The sequence below is a fragment of the Phoca vitulina genome, unplaced genomic scaffold, assembly GCF_004348235.1.
Source record: "Phoca vitulina isolate PV1807 unplaced genomic scaffold, GSC_HSeal_1.0 scaffold11, whole genome shotgun sequence".
Lineage (NCBI taxonomy): Eukaryota > Metazoa > Chordata > Mammalia > Carnivora > Phocidae > Phoca > Phoca vitulina.
The window spans coordinates 40,337,520-40,353,663 of NW_022589714.1; the positions used below are offsets into that span (position 1 = coordinate 40,337,520).

The following is a 16,144-nucleotide window of genomic DNA, read 5'->3' on the forward strand; positions in this document are numbered from 1 at the left end:
GGGATGACATCTACCTTCTTACAGTTAAAACCATATACCAGTTGGTTTCTGCTTCTAGATTCTGTTCTGTATATGGGGGTGTTTCCAAAAAAGAGAATTAAATAGAGGGAAGCAAGTTCTATACTGTATTATATAAATATCATATCAAGGAGAGAAAAAGAATTATGGAAACATTAAAAATAAAAATTAAACATTATAGTTTCTTAATTATTAACTTTACAATACTTCCACGTAAGCATATTAAAAACAGTAAACTTGCAATCCTCAAAGAAAGAATGTTAATGGTAACCAAAAGAACAACCAAATACAAAAGAATAGTAGATGCCAGAACTTTTGCTTGGATGTCATTCATTCTACACCATTTTAAGGGTTTCCAATTAAAAAGGAGCTTCTTGGTCCAAATTGTAGTCATCTAAATTATTCTTTTGGAAATGTGCCCCAAATGAAAAGAATACATAGACAGAAAAGATGTTCAAGTCAATGAACCAAAAAAAAAAAAAAAAAAGTGCTCCTCTTTAAAATGTTCCATTTATACATACCTGCATACATTTGAGTAATTCCAAAAAGGCATCAAATCCTTCTAGGAACTTCTGCCTCAGATCATCTGACCACTCAGTTGGTTTGCTAATTAACACATACCTGAACAAGATAAAAATAGCAATGAACATATGGGTAAACACTGACATATTACAAGTTGCAAGTGGTTGGATAATTAAACAAAAACTTACTTGAGATCTAAAATAAGGCTCTGAACTCTCCTAAACTTGAAGGCTTGTAAAGCAGTATATCGTTCAAACTGAAATCTCCCCTGGGCATCTCGATGTCTCAAATGATCCATAAAAGTCTTAATGATGATGGTCATCAGGTTTTCTTCTGTGATAAGCATCCGAGCCTAGAACAGAGTATATCAGAGTACACTGGTAATCAAAACCTATTAACTAGAAAGCTAAAAAAGTCACCAACATTGGTTAGCTCTTTGAAGTTTAAACCTTTTCCAGTGCAACTATATAGTATCATAAATGCATTACTGTGTATTTCTAAATAACAATTACTTACTCCAATTGCCACGTGTATGAAGCAACAATTATATCACGGAGAAAGATGCCAGAATGTTAGGAGACAGATCCAAGCCTCATTATTCAAAGACAATTCAGGGTGGGGGGTCTGAACCAGGCTGCAAATTTTCCTTAACTGAGACATTTAGACACCTATAATGGTATGGTATAATTATTCTAGGATCCAGAGGTTCATATCACAGATTTTGTAGAACTCAGTATGAAACTCTATTTCCTCTTAATCTTTTAAAATTTTTTTGGTTTTGTTTCTATGTATAGATATGCATATCTATGTATTTTTGAATAAGCAAATACATTTAAATGATGCAAAAAAACCCAACAAAAACCAAAAACCAGCAACAACAAAAACAGGTAAAAAGTCTCCTAGCTCCCAAGGTCCCCCTTGCAAAGGCAATCTCTGTTAGCAGTTTTCTTGCATATTCTTCCAGAGATGGAAGAATACATATATACATTTATAATATATGGGTTAAGTGTTACTAAGTAGATAGAAGTATGCATATATTTAATTATATCTATTTCTCACCCTTAAAGGATAGCGTATTATAAACACTGTTCTTCACTTGTTTTTTAACTTCATGTATTTTAGAGATTGTCCCATATCAGTTCATGTAAATTCCCTCATTTGTCATAACCATCACCAGGTATTTTTTTCTATCATACTTTATTTAGCCAGGCAGGCCCTTAATGGTGAGACATGAGACATTTGGGTTTTTTCCAGTCTTAATGCTATTCCAAAAGATGTTGCAATGAATATTAGCTGTGTACAATTGCAAGGATAATTACAGAATAATTTTCTAGAAGTGGAATTACTGGGTTAAAGTGTATGTACATTATAAATTTTACTGATATCGTCAAATTGTCTCCACAAAGAAGTTTACCAATTTATATGTCCATCTACAGTGTGTGCCTTTCCCCTCATGCTTTCAGTAACACAATGCAACTTTAAACATTTTGATCTTTGCCATTCTGATGATTTTAACTTGCATCTTACTATGAATGAAGTTGGATGTTATTTTATAAAAATTTGCATTTCCTTTTCTGCTCCATAATAAAGTCAGAATGTCTAATATTATTTGAATACATTATTACTCTGCTATAAAAGATCATGGATTTTCCCCTACTTTTCTAGCCTAACTAGGTTCAAGGGTATTATTATTGGTATTGGGGGAACTATTTAACTAGGTCTCTCATTAATCAATCAGCAATATAGAAAGTTGCATCAAAAAGTAGGACAGGAGTGCCTGGGTGGCTCAGTCGGTTGAGCATCTGACTTCTTGATTTTGGCTCAGGTCATGATCTCAGGGTCATGGGATCAAGCCACCTGTCAGGCTCCATACTTCTCTCCCTCTCTCTGCCCCTCCCCGTATCCGCGCACGCTTTCTCTCAAATAAATAATCTTAAAAAAAAAAAAAAAGTAGGACAAAAAAGTGCAGAAGATAGAAGTCTAAGACTATAGTAAAGTTGTGTTCTAATGTAAAAGTTCTGAGGTCATCAGCTAAAGAGAAAATCTATATAGTTAAATATTCCTTTGAAAAACTCGAAAGTCATCATCACATTGACACAGGCCCTAAGAACCTCAAAAATCAACAGGATTAACTACTGTTCATTTTCCTACATAGTGAAGACTAAGGTCAAGTTTAAAGAAGAAGAGGTGTTGATAGGTTAAGATAAAAGGATATTCCTTTTTGGTTTTTTGTTTGCTGTATTAGTTGACTTGGAGAAACTTAAATGAGTATAATGCAATTTGACTGACCTAAGAAAAAACTCTGTAGAACATGCTTATAAGACTTACAACCAATAGTTGAAGGAAGTTTGGGAGAGACAATTTATTTTTTTAAAGATTTATTTATTTATTTATTTGACAAAGGGGGAACACAAGCAGGGGGAGTGGGAGAGGGAGAAGCAGGCTCCTCGCTGAGGAGGGAGCCCGATGTGGGACCCAATCCCAGAACCCTGGGATCATGACCTGAGCCGAAGGCAGACGCTTAACGACTGAGCCACCCAGGCGCCCCTGGGAGAGACAATTTAATATTGGTAGAACGTAAATCTCACCAACCAAAGCATTTATTTAGCATTTTCAGTTTCAGGTGAATGTTAAAAGAGATGGTTTATCCACTGCATAATTTTGTTTTGGATTATGATTGTCATGGGTGCCAACTTAAAAAAAAAAAAATCAGTAAGACGCCCATTAGTACCGTCCCACTGAAAAAGGGGAGTTGTTCAGGCATTTCTACTTCTAAAAAGAAAACTAGAGAAAGCATATTTTCCAAAGTTACAACAGAAAAGAAGAACAAAAAACTGTAAGTGCTTGGCTTTATCACCTCATGCTTAGATTGTTTCTAAACTTTCAAGGTAATCTTTGACATTAAATATCTAACATTATTATATTGGTCTAGTACTTCTTATCACCCTAAAAAACTGCTTAATTTTTAAATGCCTACAATTCTCTTTGCTTTAAAATAAATTACTGAGGGTGCTTGGGTGGCTCAGTCATTAAGCGTCTGCCTTCGGCTCAGATCATGATCCCAGGGTCCTGGGATTGAGTCCCACATCAGGCTTAGGAAGCCCGCTTCTCCCTCTCCCATTACCCCTGCTTGTGTCCCTGCTCTTGCTATCTCTCTGTGTCAAATAAATAAAATCTTTAAAAAAAAAATTATAAAAAAAACATATTTCTGCTACTCACCTTAATTACAATTTTATTTATTTTATGTAATTTGTATTCAATCTTGTGTTGCAAGGCTCATTACATATTCAAAATGGGCCACAGTCCCCGCTAAGACTCTGAAAAATCTTTATTTTTTATGAAGATTTTATTTATTTATTTATTTTGAGAGAGAGAGCGTGTGTAGCAGGAGGGGCAGGGGCAGAGGGAGAGACAGAATCCCAAGCAGACTCCACAATGAGCACAGGGCCCGACATGGGGCTCAGTCTCACCACCCTGAGATCAGGACTTGAGCTGAAATCAAGAGTCGGATGACCAAACTGACTGAACCACCCAGGTGCCCCTGTGAAAAACATTACTGAATAATAATGGCCTGTGAACGTACTTTTAGTTAAACTAAACATGATAGAGCGTGCAGGGGTAATGTTGACTATAAATTAGGGCACATTTAATAAAAACAAATTAGAACAAGTAAGATATTGTTAATCACTTGAATTACTAGTATTGGTTCTTGACCAGGCTATTTAAAAATGAAGACTGAATTTTCAGTTAACCCAAAAGACCAATATATGGGATTCTATTACTGATATATTACATTTCACTAATATCTAGGCAACTGATTTTTAAGCAGGGATAGGCCGATGAATTACTAATGGTGCTTTTCCAAGAAACTATCCATGTACTCTTCTGCTTCCAGTCATGATGGAAGAAACTTGAGGCTGACCAACATTTTCCCCCAAGAACAACCAGAAAAGATCAATTAGGAAAAAAGTCTGAAATCATTAGAGAGCTGCTGAGGCAATAAGAATTCGAGGGGATAAAACCATAGAGAAGGGCCACGGCAGAGGGAGATGAGCCAACATCCTGCAGCTGCTTTTCCTTCAGCATCTTACTCTTCTGGGAGCAGGGCAAAATGAGATAGAAGATCCCAGGAAAGAGTCTGACAAAACTGCTAACAGGGAGAAAAACCTAAGTTTAGCTGGGGTGGCCAGGACTCTAGTAAGAACAGAAGGGTAGGAATGGAGTCCAACGTTCTTTCAGCTTTCCCCGTAAGACATCTGCAAAATTCTGAAGCTGTGCAGGCCTTAGAAGTCTAAGAGCAGAAAAACTAGAAGAGCAAAGGAGCAGTGTGGCAGTTTTAGCAAGCGGAGGAAACAAAACGAGTTCGGGACCCTAGAGAGGGGAGGAACTCAAGTGAACCCTTTAGGCTCTTGACTGGGAACCCTTAGAGGGTAATGTTGCAGGGGTGAGGATGACTCAGAAGACAGAGTCTAGCCAAAACAACCTGGAGTCATGTCAATTCCTAACTAGACTAAGGTGATGGGCCTCATTCCAGCTGCCTAACATTAAGGGGAATCTTCTTAGGATAAAGATACCATGCAGTGTCTAAGATTTTGTAATAAAAAACATCCTACCAGAAGGCAATGAGAAAGCGAATGGGGCAGAAACCATATATTTTTTAAAGATTTTATATATTTATTTGACAGAGAGAGATACAGCGAGAGAGGGAACACAAGCAGGGGGAGAGGGAGAGGGAGAAGCAGACTCCCCACTGAGCAGGGAGCCCGATGTGGGGCTTGATCCCAGGACCCTGAGATCATGACCTGAGCCGAAGGCAGACGCTTAACTGACTGAGCCACCCAGGTGCCCCAGAAACCATATTTGAGGAGAGAATGACTCCAAAATTTCCAAAACTGAGAAAGCCACCAGCATAGGGATACAGTATCTACAAACTCCAATATCTATAAAGAAAACCAAACCTACATAAATCATAGCAAGACTGCTGAAACCTAAGACAAATGTCAATAAAAAGTTATTAAGCATTTCAAATGACTAAAAATCAAAAGGGGCAAAAATATAAAAGAAATTAAATAGGAATAGAACTACAAATGATCTAGATAATGACATTATCAGACTATGACTTTATTTAAGATTTTATTTATTTATCCATTTTAGAGAGAGAGAGAGCATGTGCGTGTGAGCAGAGGGGAGGGGCAGAGGAAGAGAATCCCAAGCAGACTCCATACTGAGCACAGAGCCTGACATGGGGCTCAATGCCATGACCCTGAGATCATGACCTGAGTTGAAATCAAGAATCTGAAGCTCAAATGACTGAGCCACTGCTGGGCGTGGAGCTTGCTTGAGATTCTCTCTCTCCTTCTCCGTCTGCCCCTCCCTCCACTCTCCACACTCTCTCTCTCTTAAAAAAAAAAAAAGTTAAAAATGTAACAATGGAAAAGACATACTATGCAAACACTAACCAAAAGAAAGGAGTTGTTGCTGTAGTATCAGATAAATTACTTTAAGTGAGGAGTATTATCTGAGATGAAAAAGATAATTCATGATGATAAAAGGGTTAATCTAGGAGGTACAATTCTAAATTTGTATGTATTCCATAACATAAAGATATATAAAGCAGGCATATAATAACAGAACTAAAAGGAGAAAGACAAATCCAACGATCACTGTGGGAAACTCTAAGATACTTCAATAGTTGGCAGAACAAGTAGGCAGAAAATTAGTAAGTATATAAGACTTACACAATGAAAATGAACAAACCTGACCTAAGTGACATACAGAAATACTGCACCCAATGATAAGAGAATATACATTATTTTCAAGTTCACATAGGATATTTATCAAAACTGAAAACATTCTGGGCCATAAAGCTAGACTCAACAGAGGACTGAAATCAGTATGTTCTCTGACCACAGTAAATAAGCTAGAACTTGTAACAAAATAATTAGAAAATGCCCAGCTGTTTTGAAATTTAGCAATATACCTCTAAGAAGTATAATCACAAAGAACAACAAATGGGTCAAGGAAGAGATCACGAAGGAACTCAGTGAATTTTTGGAACTGTATAATAAAAATAAGACATTACAAAATTGTGGGATGCAGCTAACGTTACGATTAGATGGAAACTTAAGCATTAAATGCCCTTATCAGGAAAGAAAGGCTGAAAGCCAACGATTTAAACATCTATCTCAAGAAATTACAGAAAGAATGGTAGTCATCATGTGGTGAATAAAAGCAGGAATCTTTCTTATTCCTGATCTCAGGGGAAAAGCTTTTAATACTCAGCATTATGTAGAATGTTTGCTTTAGGTTTTTTATTTTTTGTTTTGTTCTTAGGTACTCTATTAGATTAAAGTTCTCTTTCATTCGTAGGTATGAGGTATTTTTTGTTTTAAATTACGAGTGTTGAATTTTCATTAATTTGGAAAAAGCATTTGATACAATTTTTTTCTGTCCGTTAATAAGGTGAGTTATGCCAGCTGATTTTTCCCCCAAATGTTACACTACCCTTTCATTGAGGGAAAAAACCAAACTTGGTTGTGACGTATTATCCTTTTTCTATATTGCCTGATTTGATTTGTGCAACCTCATCTGTGAGAGAGATTAGATGGTAATTTTCTTATAAATTGCCTTGCTGGGTTTTGGTATCAAGATAACAGAGAATTCAATTAAATTGGCCAGTATATTCTCTTTCTCTTTTTTCCAGAAAAATTTATGTAAGACAGGTATTATTTCTCAAATATTTGGAAGGATTCTCCAGTGTAGGCACTTGGGCCTGGGGACTTGTGAGAAGATTTTTATAATAATTAAAAATTTCTATTTCTTGTTTCTCTTTTAATAACCTGTGGGTTTTCTTAGGAATCTGTTCATTTCACCCAAATTTCCAATTATACTGATTTAAGTTGGTCCCAATACTGTCTTATTTTCTACTCAGTATCTGTAAGGCCTGTACTTTTTTGTAGCCCTTTTTAAAATTAAAGTTTTTCTATTTTTTATATTAGTCTTTCTAGATATCTATTCCTTTTCCTTGTTTTAAAAGAACCAACTTTTGATTGTACTGATTTTTTTTCTTATGTATATTTGCTTTGTTTTATTAATTTCTGCTCTTTATTATTTCCCTTTTTCTACTTTCTTTAGACCTAAGCTCTCACAATGGCCTTGCCCATTCCACCTTCAACCCTATCCCCAAACTCAGTGATGTCATTAACCATTTTCTTCATTTATCTAGCAACACTGGCCTGTTTGGGATTCTTTCTTCCAAAATGCCAAGTGCACATTCATCTCAGAACTTTTGTACTTCCCCAGGAGGCTCTTCCACCAGTTAGTCACATTTCTCATCTCTCACTTTCTTCAGGTTCCTGTTCAAACACTACTTCTCTGAGAGGCCTTCTGATAACCTTGTATAAAATATGACCCTTTCACTGTCACTCTCTATCCCCTTAACCTGCTTTTCTACTTCATAGCACTTACCAACACTTGATTTATAAATGGTATGCAACTGTTTGTATATCTGTCTTCCCAATTAGACTATAAATTCCATGGGAACGGGGACTTTTGTCTGCTTTGTTTACTGCAGTATTTATCTCCAGAGCCCAAAACAGTACCTACTCAGTAAAGGTGCTAAATAAGTAAGTTCTGAATAAATGAGTACATATGCTATTTGTGTACTGTTTTAACTAAAGGAATCAGACAAGAAACAAAAAATAAAAGTTGAAATATTAGAAGAAAAAATTACTTGTAGATTACTCAAAATCCCACGAAATCAACACAAAATATTAGAAGAAATGCTAATTAAGAGGACCAGACAAATACAAGATGGATACATAAATATATCAGTGCTTTTCCTACATACCAGACATAGCCAGATTAAAAATGTGTAAGACCCGTAACAAGACAACTATGAAGTCTGTAATAAGAGCATAATATAAAACTTAATAAATGAGGACAAATTATGTTCCTGGATGGGGATATTCGATATTGCAAAGATATCAGTTCTTCCCAAAGTATCTTTAAATACATTTTCAATCAAAATCCTAATGTGTTTTTTTGTGATTTTAGTTCATCTTAAAAAAAAAAAAAAAAAAAGCCTGAGAACATTAAAGAAATTATTTGAAAAGAATAATGGAAGATTTAGCCCTACAAGGTATCAAAACAGAGTATTTATTAAGCTAAAATTGTTAAAACTGGGTACTGACATGGAAATGGACAAACAGATCAATGGACGAAGCACAGATATGAACACACATGGGATTATCTCAGAGACTTCTCAAACATCCCTGACTAAAATGAAAGCACTGCTTTCTCTCTTCACAAATCCTACTCGTTTTCCAAAACCCCCTGTCCAAGTGGCACGACATCCACTGGGCTGCAAGTCACAAACCTAGGAGTCATCTTTACCCTTTCCCTCCAATCAAACAACCAATCACCAACTGATCCCTCAAACCCAAGTCTGGCCAATTCTGTAGCTTTTACTACTTAAATCTCTCTCACAACTCATATCCACTGCCAAAATCCCAGCTCAAGTTACCACCAATTCTTGTCTGGATCATTGCATCAGCTTCTAATTAGGTTCCCCACACTCACTTTTGCCCCCCTGCCAATTTGTTCTCCAAATTACAAACAGCATGATCTTTTAAAAATCACAAACATGATGATGTAAATGCCACTTAAAACTCTTCACTGCTTTCCCATAAAACCAAAATCCTTCACTTGGCCTATAATATCTCATTAGTGGATACAGACAGCTTCAACTGTACTAGAATACATCCTTCAACATAAAGGTAATCCTGGGAAAAACACTCGTTAAAAACAAATAAACAAAAAAACTGGAAAATGCACCTTGTAGGAAAATAACCCTAGAATACTATACAATTAAGCACCTGCCTTCGTTTCTGGTCTCATTTTATTCCATATTCAAGGATCTTCAATTGTGCTGGCTTTCCGTCTGTTTCCTGGATAGGAACTTTCCTACTTCAGGACCTGCTTAAGTGTTGGTCCCTTTAAATGAACTTTCCTTCATGACCCCACATAAAGGTGCCTTCCCTACAGAATCCCTCTCTGAACTTTGGGAAAAGGTCAGATCTCTCTATTATTCTCTTGCAAAACAACCAAATTCTTGAGTTTTCATTATAATTTTAATTAACCAATTCTGTGAGTCTTTCCCATTATTTTAAGTTCCATGAGGGCAAGGACCACATCTGTTTTTGTTCACTGCTGTATTCCCAAAGCTTAGAACTGTGCCCAATCAATAATAGATCTCAAAACATGTTAAATAACTTAAATATGAATTTCAATTACTGAATAGCACTAAAACATAGTGATGCTTTCCCAGGCAACTAGTATAAGACCACCCACAATCACTGTGATTCAATTGCCTTAGCTACCCCTTCCCTTACTGGGGGGAAGGGAGCTTCTCAAAATGTGAGATTGTATATAATATGCTGTTTCTAATGTATACATTTGTTAAACCAATCTGCTTAATTTTTAACTTACCAGTTCAAAACCTCGGGGAAGTAGTATGAGAATGTACAGATTAAGTTTAAATGATTTTTTCTTTCTAGATTACATACTGAAGGCTATGTTCTAGTACGGCTGAAGGTGTCTGAAGTCCAATCACCCATTAATAAAATATTATTCTATTCAGGAATATACAGATCTTCAGTCTCTAGTATTTTAAGGCTTTACTTCTGTCAATGGCAAATAAGAAAGTTCTTCTTAGTCTTTTAGTACTTACAAGTGAAGGAACCGTGAATATCTGAACCGAGAGGTCTGCGATTGAAAACTCTCTGTCGTGGTCATCTGTCACATAATCACTCTGCAAACGCTCATAGTTCTATTAAGAAGGCAAAAAAAGGCAAGGAGTGCCAGCTATCAGTTACAAAGAAAAGGCAAGCACTACTCACCAGAGTAGGTGCGGTGAAGAACTGGACAGACAGAGCAGTCACGGACACTGCTCGCTCGTGATCATCCTCCATAAAATCTCTCTGCAACTGCTGGTAATTCTAAACAACAAGGGGGAGATTCACCTCTAATCCACATTGACCAAATGTTTAAGGATTATAATGAAAAGTCAGTGCTGGAGGAGTCAATAAGGTAACCCTGCTATGAGAATGATAACGAAATGACTTCTACCAATAAGTTTTGAATAAATACTGATTCACTATATAATCTTGAGCACAATGGCAATTTATGAGCTCAAATAGGAGTAACAGCTTCTAAAATCCTGGGATGTTATTGTACACCAGTAGGGCTAAACCACAGCAGCTCTACATGGTCTCTGATGAAACCAGATTTTTGTTTCTTATGGATGTATATCAGAATCACCTGATGGCTCTTTCCAAGTACACATGCTTGGACCCCATTCTTGGTGAATTTGTTTCATTAAGTTTGAGAATGGGACACAAAGACATATATTTTGAAAGAGCTCCCCATATTATCCTTACATGCTTCCTTGATTAAGAACTCCTAATTCAGGTGAATTAAAAAATAAGCACATACTATGAAAAGGGAGAACATAATTCAACAATATCGACAACCAAGAGTTCATGATTCTTAAATCAACATCCATATATACATGTCATTTCAGCTAAGATTATCTTTCCCTTATACAAATTTTAATGGGAATAACATCATATATAATTCACAACGGCATAGGTTTAAATTCTTCATTTATCATTTGATATCATATACATTTCACAGTTGGATATTTGTATCCAGGTGATGAAAAGGAAAAGCCTTACTGCTGGAATTTTATTCTATTTATAAAAGATAAAAAGATCATCTACTGAAGTTTCTTAGAACTTAAAATCAACACAGTGACAGATGACTATTGGTTGCTAATATTATAAAGCCTGGATATAATCATGGGTTATATTTACTCTGTATATAACCTATTTTGTTAAATTTCAAACTGAGAGATTACTTACCTTTGCAAATCGAACAGCAAACAATTTCTTGTATTTCAAATCCATAAGTAGACTGCTCATAAACAACTGATGATACACACTCCTAGCACCTTTTACAAAAAGAGTAGATGTAAACTAAGAATGTATCAAACAAGCCAAAAATTACATTTCCAAAGTTTTTATATGTTCAATTGTATTTTAAGTCTCAAGAGCAAAACTCTAAATGTGTTCTTCAGTATAAAATGTTTGCAATCTTTTTTTTTTTTTAAAGATTTTATTTATTTATTTGACAGAGAGAGAGGGAACACAAGCAGGGGGAGTGGGAGAGGGAGAAGCAGGCCTCCCGCTGAGCAGGGAGCCCGATGCGGGGCTCGATCCCAGGACTCTGGGATCATGACCTGAGCCGAAGGCAGACGCTTGATGACTGAGCCACCCAGGCGCCCCTGCAATCTGCTTTTTTAAAAAAATATTTTATTTTTATTTATTTGAGAGAGTGAGCATAAGCAGGGAGGCGAGGCAGAGAGAGAAGCAGACTGTTTCTTAAAAAATTAGTTCTTCTAAAAATAGTTTTCTAACAAAATATAAAGGTTATTTAATTTGGGTCATGGAGTCCAAAATCTGTTTATGTTTTTTCCAAAGAATAAGACATGTGCTAATTCTAAAAACTCTAAATATATTTATTAAATGCCTTCCCAAATGAAAAAAAAAACCAAACAAACCCAAAAAAACCTTTTCCCAATTACTTATTTAAGGTTCTCCTATACCTTGAGAGTAGTTAAAAGATTACCTTTCCACAATTTGGAATCATTAAGCATCAATCTGTCCACTAAAGAAGAGTTTTCACCATCTGGCCCTTCTTGTAAACCAACTTGACATAAAATTCGGCGAAGCCCATCTTAAAACAGGAAGAAAAGTAGTCAATGAAATAGGAACTTCAAGTATTAAAATAAAATGACATTTTAATAGAAATGTTCCAGTGAACCTACAGAGTTTTACATGTTTACTAATCGGTCAAATTTATTCAGGAAAAGTAAACATATTAACATTTTCACAAAAAGGAGAAAAATTCCAAATCTCGCATTATACACCAACACTTACTCCAAAATACCAAAATATAAGCCTATCAGAAGGGCAACGACCTCTTATGTTGTAAAGAATTTAAATACAGTTCTTTAAGCACCTATGTTAATTAAACCATATTATAATAAAATTGTTACATCCCATGATAATTGAAGGTAGGTATAATATATAATTGTGCTGCCATTTAAAAAAAAGAATGCATGGCCTCTGTACTATAATAAATACCAGTCCATTTATCAGTGCTATGCAAAATGTTTCTACTCATTAAATAAATGTTCCCTGTGAGCCTATGTGTACCTACTACGTGAAAGGTCCTGGAAGACAAAGTCCCACATCTTCTAAATGCTGAACTTAAAAAAAAAAAGTTCTTCAAATATTAACATAAGCATTAACATAACCAAAACTTTAATACCTTTATGTTTCATACTTTATAATTAAAATCAGTTTTTAGTCTTCTATAAGCATGCAAAATAATCAGGAAAAAAAAGGGAGTAATTTTAAAATTATAAAAGCGACCAATTGTTTATAAAGCTAAAGAGAAATACGTATATAAATATTAAATAAGAGACAAGGTCTTTAAATAATTAAGGGTAAATATCTCAAAAAAAATTTTGGCAGGAAATTGCTTCCATGATACTATTCATTACTACTCTAGCACAGAACTTGATGCATAGGTATCCAATGGAAAACACCAAAACTAAAAAGATTGAGGATAAGAAAAATAACTGGAGAGACATTTAAAAAGGCAAGCAAACATGGTCTCCTAAATTTCAATACCTCCATGTTTTTTCAACTGTCCGTTCACAATGTGGCAATGCTCTTTCAATACAAATATTTTAGAATTCTCTTTATAATAAACATCAGAATGTCATTTATCCAAACCACTTCTCTTTCTTTCTAAAGAACAGTATGACAGATAGCTTAGATCTATTCCTATTTTTCTCTTTAGTGTTATATTTTATATACCAAACTTGTATTTTTGGCATTAGCCATGTGGGTTCTTCATTCTGTTACCACATTAAAAAGATTATCTAATTTGTGGAATGTGGAAAGACAAAAAATATCAAATATAAATCAGTAACTTCAAATCTGCAAGTGTTTGGAGTTGAAAATTATTAGTAATCAAAAGTTGGAGGAGTCAAAACAAAAGATATCAGCATTAGTGTTGCATCCTTTAAACTGCTAATCATTTAGGTTTTATTTACAGTAGTATTTTCCAGCTTGCTCAGTAGAACAGAGTTCCACAGAATGGGGTTTTTTAAAAAAAAAAAGGTTCTTTTATTAAGTCTGTGAGATTTAGATTTCATTATCATATTAAAGTCATTTTACTATTGTTTAACCCAATATTTCCTGCATTTATTTGAACACAGAATCCTTTGTATGCATATAAAAAAATCCTCTGGATCAAAATTTGAGAAACATGGGTTTTTCTGTGCATAAAGATATTCTGAGATGGTATTTTAAAGTGTGAAATTAAAGCAAGAAATTATTTCACTTGATATTTTTTCCAAAATAGTTTTTTGAACCTACCTGAATATCCAATAATACTTCCCAGCCACGACAAAAGTTTCAAACCAAAATTCTGATGTGCGACAATAGACGAATGCATAACTTGAACTTTGAGTGGTTTTGTCTGTCTACTGGTATTTCTCTTAAAAAGAAATGGCAGAATGAAAAAAACAAAAAGGCTATCTTATAGAAAAAAGCTAGTATTTTTATTTAATATAACTATACTCTCATCATTACATGAGAATTTTTTTTTCATGTATGAGTGTAAGAAAAATACCACTTGGCTTGCTTTACTCAGATCCTAATTTAGGATCTAGAAAGAATCTTAGGATTCTTACAAAAAAGTAAGAAGTTATAGCTTATGAGTAACCTTAATCTTTGGTCCTATACTTGAAAATCTGCCCCACCAATTAGAAATTATTTAAATGCTTACATTTGTTCTAGGTCTTTAATTTCTTAAATGCAATTACATATTTATTTAAGTAATTTGCTTCACTGTACAGAAGTGATGTTATCAATACTTAAAAAAAAAACCCTGTTGTATAATAAACTACAATTTCCAATGTAACCATTTTTAAGTGTACAGTTCAGAATTGTTAAGTACATTCACACTGTGGTGTAACCAATCTCCAGAACTCTTTTTATCTTGAAAAACCCAAACTCTATACCCACCAAACACTATAGGTATCGTATAAACAGAATCATACAGTATTTATCTTTTTGTGACTGGCTTATTTCTCTTAGTATAACGTCTTCAAGGTTCATCTATATTGTAGCATGCATCAGAATTTTCTTCCTTTTTAAGGCTGAATGATATTCTATTGTATGTATATAGATTTTATTTATCCATTCATCCATCAATAGACATTTGAGTTGTTCCTGTCTTTTGTCTATTGTGAATAACAATGCTGCTATGAACATAGGTGTACAAATATCTCCTAGACCCTCCTCTCAATTCTTTTGTGCATATACCCAAAAGCAAAACTGCTGAATCATATGGTAATTCTCTTTTTAATTTTTAGAGGAACCACATTACAGTTTTCCATAGTAGCTGTACCATTTTACATTCCCACCAGCAGTGTGCACAAGGGTTGCAATTTCTCCATATCCTTGCCAACACTTGTGGTGATGTTATGGTTTTTCTTTGTTTATAATAGCTATCCAAATGGGTATCAGGTGGTATCTCATCATGGTTTTTATTTGCATTTCCCTAACAATTAGTGATGCTGAGCATGTTTTCATGAGCTTATTGTTAATTTATATACCTTCTTTAAAGAAATGTCTACTTAAGTGTATCATAATTTTTAATTTTTATTCCCCCTTCTCATTTTTTGTTTGGATCATCTTTCTACCCCCAACTTCATACCATCCCCATAACCCACATTAACACAGTACGTCTTTGCATATTTTCTCTATCTATATATTATATATGTATACATTTATAAAGATTTTTATTTGATTTACAAAAATGGGATACTATACATACTCTTGTGCATCTTTGCGTTAACCGATTTTTTTGGGTTAATGACTCATAATATTCTGTAGTGTGGATTTATTCAAACATCCTCTAGAGAAGGGCATTCATATTCCCTTTGTTTTCAGTCTTCTTTGACTACAAAAAAAGCAGCACTGAACATCTTTGTATACACACTTGCTAGTGCTTACATTTCTATGGGATAAATTCTTAGGAAAGGTAAAGCTTTAGTAATAGATGCTACTAAATTATTTCCCCAAATCCTGTAGCAATTTATTCTACACAAGCATTCCTATTCTCCGCATCTCTGCCAGTAAGGTATTTTATCACTCTAACCTCTCCAACCTAATGAATATGAAATCTCCTTGTCATTTTACTGATTACTAATGAGTGAGTCTCTTCATGTATACTGACTGCCTAGATTTTTCTCTGCTGTAATTACCTTTCCATATCCTATGTCCATTTTTCTATTTTGTTGTTTGTTCCCTACTTGACAATCTATGAGTATTCTGTTTATCATAAACATTAAATGTCCATCCTCTATGTTAGAAATAATTTTGCTAAATCTACTGTTTGTCTCTTGACTTTGTTTATGGAATATCTTGCTATGCTAATTTTTTTATGTAGCCAAAAAATACAT

At 34.7% G+C, this 16,144-nt stretch overlaps 1 protein-coding gene across 8 annotated transcripts in view; it reads right to left on the reverse strand.

Annotated features, from left to right (window-relative positions):
* UBR2 (ubiquitin protein ligase E3 component n-recognin 2) overlaps positions 1 to 16,144 on the reverse strand; it is a 116,505-nt gene that overhangs the window by 50,950 nt on the left and 49,411 nt on the right. For 7 of the 8 annotated variants that reach the window (XM_032409820.1, XM_032409817.1, XM_032409818.1 and 4 more), the window contains 6 exons: positions 14,052 to 14,172; positions 12,229 to 12,336; positions 11,463 to 11,551; positions 10,271 to 10,369; positions 729 to 892; positions 540 to 639 (listed from right to left, as the gene is read on the reverse strand). In XM_032409820.1, coding sequence (XP_032265711.1) covers positions 540 to 639; positions 729 to 892; positions 10,271 to 10,369; positions 11,463 to 11,551; positions 12,229 to 12,336; positions 14,052 to 14,172 — 681 coding nt within the window. Of the gene's footprint in view, positions 1 to 539; positions 640 to 728; positions 893 to 10,270; positions 10,370 to 10,439; positions 10,539 to 11,462; positions 11,552 to 12,228; positions 12,337 to 14,051; positions 14,173 to 16,144 lie in introns of all 8 variants that reach the window. The other variant, XM_032409815.1, reaches the window with a different exon arrangement.